General features: G+C 50.4%; 1 protein-coding gene across 5 annotated transcripts; it reads right to left on the bottom strand.

Moving 5' to 3' along the window:
• Window positions 1–156: 156 nt before the first annotated feature.
• Window positions 157–7,711, bottom strand: f13a1b (coagulation factor XIII, A1 polypeptide b). 5 transcript variants are annotated; one of them, XM_088368903.1, is made up of 17 exons: window positions 7,667–7,711; window positions 6,584–6,696; window positions 6,268–6,498; window positions 5,332–5,539; window positions 4,309–4,497; window positions 3,681–3,929; window positions 3,179–3,297; window positions 2,306–2,413; window positions 2,060–2,237; window positions 1,827–1,965; window positions 1,640–1,743; window positions 1,467–1,555; window positions 1,231–1,384; window positions 895–1,170; window positions 645–805; window positions 433–569; window positions 157–368 (listed from the first exon to the last, which is right to left on the bottom strand). In XM_088368903.1, exons 4-17 carry the CDS (start codon window positions 5,513–5,515, stop codon window positions 227–229), a joined length of 2,229 nt encoding a protein of 742 aa, XP_088225029.1. In that variant the 5' UTR covers window positions 5,516–5,539; window positions 6,268–6,498; window positions 6,584–6,696; window positions 7,667–7,711; the 3' UTR covers window positions 157–226. The 5 variants fall into 5 exon arrangements, with proteins under 5 accessions (XP_088225029.1, XP_088225802.1, XP_088227300.1 ...); XM_088369676.1 differs by lacking the exon at window positions 7,667–7,711 and adding an exon at window positions 7,195–7,633 and having other exon boundaries at window positions 6,584–6,770; XM_088371174.1 differs by lacking the exon at window positions 7,667–7,711 and having other exon boundaries at window positions 6,307–6,498; window positions 6,584–7,634.
• Window positions 7,712–7,735: the final 24 nt, after the last annotated feature.

Below are 7,735 nucleotides of genomic sequence, written 5' to 3'. Positions count from 1 at the left end.
GCAACTTTCCCATCCTTATTCTCGCGGACGCCCCAGGCAGGCAGGGCAGTCGTGACCTCGTGACGAGCGGGTCACAAGCTCTTCTTTTTTCTTTCTTCTCTTCAACTTTGAAGATGTCACAAGGCGAACTCACAGTAATGCACTTGTAGACACGGCCAGCTGCCAGTTATTTATTTTTTCACAAAGACAGCGCCGAGAGAACGTAGCAGGAGGTTTTGGCCTTTCCTCAGGCCTCCACCGTGAACGTGGCCTGGCCGTGGACCTGCGTGAGAGCGCGACAGTCCAAGGTGGCGATCAGCCTGCTGGCGCCTGCTCGCTGCGGGGTGAAGAACTCGCTCCAGGTGAGAGACGCGCCTCCGCTGATCACCCTGACGGAGGCCCGATGACGTCACACACCGTAAGCCAAGACTTTGAATTGCGCCGTGGACCCACCTGTAATATTTGGACTTGGGAAGCATGAGTCCGGCTCCTTCCATGCGAATGTAGACGTCCTCCAGGCTGGTGCTCAAGGGGTTGCTGAACTCCACCGTGGCCATCATCTCCTCGCTGACCCTGCCGGTGCCCGTCACCTGACGCCGGCCGGGGCAGATGCACGGACGGGGTGAGCGCTTCCGTGGCCACCTGGACGGGCCTCGGCGCCTCACCTTGACCGTGAGTTTGGGATTGTGCAGGCGGACCATTTTCATGGCGCTGACAATCTGCCCCGTCTCCACAACCTTCCCCGTCACCATGAAGTGCAGGGTGGACTGCTCCACCAGCGACTTCATGTACTGCTTGGCCTCCACCGTCACCGATTCCTTAGCAACTGCGGGGGCGGGCGCAGCGGCGAGAGCGGAACCCGGCTGTACTTTGGTGCGAAAACAAAGTCGAACTCACGCCGGGCCTGGGACTTACAGCCGTTGGGCCCGATCTTGACGGAGGGCGTGGTGAAGAGGAACTCGGAGCTGATGACGCCGGTGTAGTAGAGCACGGTGCCGCTGACGTACGCTTCCACCGTCCGCCGAGCGTCGCTTCGATTGACCAACTTCAGATTCAGCTCAAAGTCGCGGCCCACGCTGACGTCCGCGTTGGACAGGACCAGGTCCACGTCCGCCGGAGGCAGGTCGGCCTTCTCACGTTTGCAGCTGTACGCCTCGGCTTTCTCCAGGACCGTGCGCTCCTCGGCGCTGCCTTCAGAAATGTTATTTTGTTCATTTTGCTCGCTAAGCTAACCTCACTTCTCTCGGCCACCTTCGGGGAACTTGTACTGATCCGTGATGTCGCGGCGACTCGAGCCGCCGGGAGCTTGGGTCAGAACCAAACGGCCGACGTGGCTGCGATTCACCTTGACCGGCACCGTGGTGCCGTCTTTGCTCCGGGAGTAAAACACCATGTCGCTGTTCACCTGCGGGCGGGCCAAAGCATCAAAATGCGGCCATTTTTATCGAGAGCGCCAATTGTCCATCAGGTCTGCGAAGCCGACCCACCTCGGCAAATACAAAGGCGGCGTCGAAGGGGAAGCAGATTTCGCCGTGTTTGATGGCGTGGACGGACGCCGGCCCGCATCTGTACAAGCCTTTGGGGTTGGGCGGGGGGGGGGGGGGGGGGGGGCGAGTTCGGATCACCATGTCTCAAGAGCGAGGCAACCTGTCACATTTACCATCGCTGGTCTCCTGCGGCGTGGCGTCCACAACCTGCCAGCCGCCGAAGCCGAGCGGCAGGTCCGGTCTGGACATGTAGCACTCGTTCCAGCAGTGATAGTTCCTGGCGGAGAGGAACATCAAAATGGAGCTCACGAGGCCCCATAAGCCCAAAAAAAAAAAAAAAAATCCAAAAAAGCGAGCTACCAGATGGAGTCCCTGGTCCGGCTGCGATCGATCCGACCGTCTTCGTCCAGGATGATGTCCGACCTCAGGTTGCCGTCGTTGTCGTGGGCCGAGAAGTAGTTGGTGACGACCCGCGACGGAATCCCCAGGCAGCGCAGGACTGACGAAAGAAGAGCCGAAAGCGGCGGCTTGGCACGGACGCCGGCTTTCTTGTTTTTTCTTTTCTTTTCTTTTCTTTTCTGCTGCTGACTCACATGTGTTGAAGACGGCGGCGTAGACCCAGCACTGCGCGTAGCACACGGGCGTCTTGCCGTTAGCGTAGGTGAGGAGGATTTCCGTGCTGCCGGTCCAGGCGGTGGGCGCCACGCCGTACGTGTAGTCGCCGCTCCAGTTCCCCACCAGCACGCCGCCGTCGTCGTCGCGGGAGTCCAGCTGTCGACGACATATTTGACCACGTCAGGACGATTTGGTCCAAGCGAGCGAGTCGAAGGAGCGCTGACCATGGCGGAGGCCTGTCTGGCCACCTTGATGGGGTCGCCTCTGTTGACGAGGGGCATCTGGCACCGGTCCAGGATGTACAGGCACGCATCCAGAACGCCATAGTTAAACTACACACGGGAGAAAGACACACGCGTTTGTAGTCTTTGTGTCAATAGATTTTTGACATTCCTTTGCTCAATTGTTGGGTAAAATCATGCAGCGTTGTCAAATGTGAAGTTGCTTCTTTCACTGGTTTCATTTCAAAGCCTCACAATTCATGAGTGCAAAATATTTGTTGGAAAATGAACACTAGATCGATAGATGGGCATGTTGGTTGTAGGAATAAATATAAAATACAAAAGAATACAGCATTGTTAAATGTGAACTTGCTTCTGTCATTGGTTTTATTTCAAACCGCCACAATTAATAAATAGAAAATATATGGGTTGAAAAATTGACACTAATTGCAGGGGTAGTTTGTTTTAGTAATACATACATATATCATATATATATGTTTCAAATTTGACACTAGGGGTATGTTTGCTTTAGGAATAAATAAATAACATTTAAATAAAATATTCATATTAAGGAATTTTTAGTTCACAAAATACTCAATTGTTACGATCGCTGTAACCGCTCGTATTCAAGACTTTTTTGAAGATCAACTTTTTCGGGGTCTTCCAAGCCAACGGCAGTAGAATGGGGTGTCAGTTCATTTGCAGTTCTGACAAAATACATTACTTTACACTCTCATTAAACGATAATAATCCATGAATCCATAATATTGGATTAATCGATCTTGGCTGAAAAAAAAAAAAAAAGACACTTAAAAAGCAAACCCAGAGCCATGTATGGGTGTGCGTGCGTGCGTGCGCGCGTAGTTTGGCAAGCACCTGGCCATAGTTCCAGTGTCTCTCGGCGATGTCGTCATGGGAGCCGTGGTAGATGATTCCCGTCTCGGTCATCACGCACTCGTCCCGCTCGGCGTGGTCGTCCAGGAAGACAGCGTCGGCTGGCCACACGAAAAGCCGCGTGCTCGCTCACATGCCAGTGGTCACCGCCGCTTTTGGCTCTCTCACACACTCCTCAAACATTTCCCTGAGATGCTGTCACCACTCTTTCTTTTGCTCGGAATTTGAAAGCATCTCTCGCGCACACGCTCGACTTAACTTATCCTATGAACGCCGGAAATAGTCACATGACCAACTGGAAATCAAGTCACTCACACACTAACAAAATGCTTTGGCACGCACTACTGTAACACTCTCCAAAAATAAAAAAGAATAAATAAACAAACAAATCAATAAATTGGTGCAATTGAGCATATTCTACAAGAGCATTTCAGCACATTGTGAGCATATTCCAGATTTCAATGTGATGTGTGAGAGGACTCACCCGCCATCCAGGGGTTGAAGAGAACATAGACGTAACGGCTCCTGTCCCGCCTGGTCCTGCGGATGCCGTACGGGGTCGCCACGGCGACGTACAGCTGGTACTTGCCCACGATGCAGTTGGCGGCGGGCGTGACGCCCACGCTCAGCACGTTCTCCCGGCTCTTGATGACGCGGCCCGGCCAGGAGCTCTGTTTGTCCTCGTCGGGGAAGACGGGAATGTAGGTGTTCTTGCTGTATTGAGGACTGGAACCTGGGGTGATCACGCCAGAGGTTCTTACAGCCAAAGAGGGTGTGAACACTTATGCAACCACATCATGAAAATGCTTTGTTTCGACTTCCACTCTTTACATTTTTTATTTGAGCTACAAACCTTGGTCTTGTTGTTTTAGATCACAGAGACCTCATTGGAAAGGGGGGTGTAGACTTATGCAACCACACGGTTGAAATGGTATATTTTGACTTCCATTTCGAAAATTTCATTTGAGCTCCAAACCTTAGTCTTGTTTTAGATCAGAGACCTCATTTGAAGGGGGGGGGGGGGGGGGTCGACTTTTGATATCCACTGTATGCCACTTGCTAATTTAAACGTGTGTGTGTGTGTGTGTGTGCGTGCGCGTGCGTAGGCTCACCGATAACAAACTCCACGGCAAACTTGTCTTTGTTTGGCTCATAGGGGCGGTTAAAGGTGATGTCGACTTGGAACTCTTGCCCGCGACGAATGATCAGATAATCGCTATTGTACGAGGCCGTGTGGTGCTCAATCTTGTTGGCTTGGTCTCGGCTCTTCATCATGTCCACGTCCCAGATGTCCAGAAACTCTGCACAAACAACACACATAGTCATTGTCTCGACCCACTTGCGTTGCATCGCCCCCAAACGGCAATAAACAAACAAAAAGTGAAAACAGCACTAAACAAAAAAAAAAATATATATATATATATATATATATGTCAAATTAAAAAATCAAATAAATAAATGAGATCAATTTCAAGTGATGTCATGCTACACCAGCAAATCACAAATTTCTATCATTTGGATTTTATTTGATTTGTCTCCCAAACATGTATTCAGTTGCAAGTTGGACTTCAGTTATTCATTCGGAATCCTTTTTCAAATACATGTTTTATTTTCCTATCAATTACAGCGAATATGGGTACTTCAAGAAGTATTTGAATACATCAGGACTATTTAGTGAGCATTTCATCGATTTAAGACTAGGTACGTCATAGCATGTTAATCATAGAGAAATCGATCAAACGACATTCTTCCAATATAAAAGAGCGCCGATGACCGAGCAATGCCGCTTTACGCGACTTCTGAAATGTCAAATCAAACGTCAACGGTGACAAGCTATAAATAAAGTGGGACGACGCACAATCGACTTCAACGCTTGGATTCCGATTAGCCGTGACAATTATCAGCTGTCAAGCGCGCCTGTCTGGCCGGAACAGAGCACGCTTCATCGGCTTTGGCTGTCCACCGGGCTGTCAATTGTCCTGTCAATCAAATGCACAAAGCCCGGCATGTTTGTGGCATGATAAGTTGCGCGGGCAAAAATAGCCACCCTCCCTCCGTATTTAGTACAAGTACAGATAACTGTCCAAAAAAAAAGTGCTGCGTTAGCAACAACTGGAAGTTTGCCAGCAGCTCACCAGTCAAAGGCGGAAGTCCTCTGGGCCCGACGGCGCCGAACAGCTCAAACTCGGGGATGTCGGACTCGTCCGAGTTGGAGTTGGCGGCGGGACCTGCGCTGCGGCCTCGGCTGCTCACCTTAAGGCGGGGCCCGGCGGGAGCGGGAAGGGCGGTGGACGGGTCGCTACCGGAGGTGTCAGACATGTCGTTTCGCTCGCTGAGGGAGGCCTGCAAGAGAGGACAGTGATGTCATGGCTTAGACCGCATCATGGCAGGAAAAGTAGGAGGACGCCCTTAGGATGGCTTAGAAATGAGCTTGGGATGACACAAACGACGGGGCCATCCATGTTCTTTTGGTCTTGGCCGTCCGTCCGTCCGTCCGTCCGTCCGTCCACAGTCGTGGCTTGGCGCTCACTCGAGTGACGCACATGCTCGCAATTATCCTCACTGACTCACTCGCGTAGGCAAATCCCACAAACGCAAATGAGGCCTCCTACAAACTCACCAAAAACTAAGTTACTTTATGCTCAAGTCTCAAGTTACAGGGAGAGTCAAGCGAGTCCGAGCTGAATTTCAACAGAGCAACGTGACTTCCAGCCAGTTGTCGCTGCAACATTTCTGCTTTTTGAGATAGATTGCGTAATCTGAAGTGAACGGTAGCGCAAACTGCAGCTATCGTACACGTGACGTGAAATCAGGTCAAGCTCCGTCAATTCGTGAACTGCTCTGTGATTGGATGCCGAAAAATGTCATGCATTTCTAGTCCAAGCTCACAAATAGCAAGTCAAGTTGTCGGTTGGTTTTTTTTGGTGTCAAGTCACGTGACTCAAGTCCCCTACCTCTGCGGGAGGCAAAGATGATTGTGACACATCCTCACAAAGACATATTACAACAACATAACACGCAGACATTTTCCAAAACAAAACGGGCAAGTTTCGGAGCAAAGTGGTTCTTACCAAGAGCGTTGCGCAAAGTGTCTTCGAGTGCGGACGCACCTTGGTGAAGGATCGAAAGCTTGTGCCTGACCTCCTCACAGACGTCTGCTTAAATAGTTAGTCCACGTAGCTTTCCTTGTGCGTAGCAGTGGTGGGCAGGACCCTGAAGAGGGAGGGAGGGAGGGAGGGAGGGAGGGGGGGGCGTTCAGTCCAACTTTGAGAAGGACATGTGGAATCTGAGGTCTGCTGCTCCTATGATGGAAAAAAAAAATCAACAGCAGTGACCTATGATGGTTCTCAGCGGTTGGTTCTCTTGGCCGTGAGCCACTTCACTGACCACAACGCAAAAGATTCCCTTCATGACTCGTCGGTAGGGTGGGCAATCCGTCACGCTAATACGCAGCAGATCCCAAGACGGGTCCGGCCCATCTTGTGTGCGCTCGCGTGAAGCTGAAATTAAGAGAGTGACAACACATGCAGATGCAAAACACAGTCGACAGTTTGTGTACCTACACATCTTGGGACTTGATGTTGTCCGATGAGGAAGCAAGAAAAAGAAAAAGAAAAAAAAAACATACACACACACACACACACACACAAAAGCCCCAATGTGAGAGATCTAAAAGTATTAATAGCCAATCTAAAAAAGCTCATTTGTATCCAGGAATTACAATTCAGGTCCAACCTGCACACAAAATACATATTCATCATACTACTGTCAACCCTGGACAGTTGAGGAAGCAAACTGTAGCTTTTCTACAATTGGCAAGGTAGACAATTAAATCTGATGGAGTTTTCACTGAAATCCAGTTGAAAAATAGTTTCATTTTTGCCGTTGAGACTGATAACAACGAGAAAACACCGCCGACATATCAATGGAGGCGAGCGGAGACATTGGCAACGCAAGATGGCCCCCGGTGGCGTCACAACACGGCATCAGCTAGCTACCTGATGATGTACGCCGTCCGGGCTTCAGACTCAAAAGCAAGAGAGGGCTCATGATGGCTCAACTAAATGTGCCGTTGAAACGGAAAATAAGGAGAAAACACCGCCGATAAGCCAGCCTATGTAGGCAACGTAAGATGGCCGCCGATCCCTCACAACTCGGCATCAGCTTGCCACCTGATTCTGTACGCCGTTCGCGCTTCAGAGTCCGAAGCAAGAGATGGCTCGTGATTAGCTCAATTAAATGGTGACCTTTCGGAAATGTTGGTGCCAGCCAAAACTGTCCTCCAATTCCGGCCGGAATGACTAACACGAAAGTCGTATGTCGTGTTCTATGAATGTAAATGAGTTTAAAAAACAAAAATGGTGGCCACACATTATCTGTGGCATGCATGAAATACTCATTTGCAGCCATAAAGTCTGTATATTAAGCACACAAAGACAAATGAGACGGCAAACTCAGGTCTTGACTGACGGGAGCGCTGAGCTGGCGGCGGCGGCGGCGGCAAAGAGCTTCCGCATCTGCCCACTAGATGGAAATATT

This window comes from Syngnathus floridae, chromosome 1 (genome assembly GCF_059516105.1).
Source record: "Syngnathus floridae isolate MCC-2025c chromosome 1, RoL_Sflo_1.0, whole genome shotgun sequence".
NCBI lineage: Eukaryota > Metazoa > Chordata > Actinopteri > Syngnathiformes > Syngnathidae > Syngnathus > Syngnathus floridae.
Note: the sequence above shows the minus strand (reverse complement) of the source record. Positions and strands in the feature narration are given on the sequence as shown.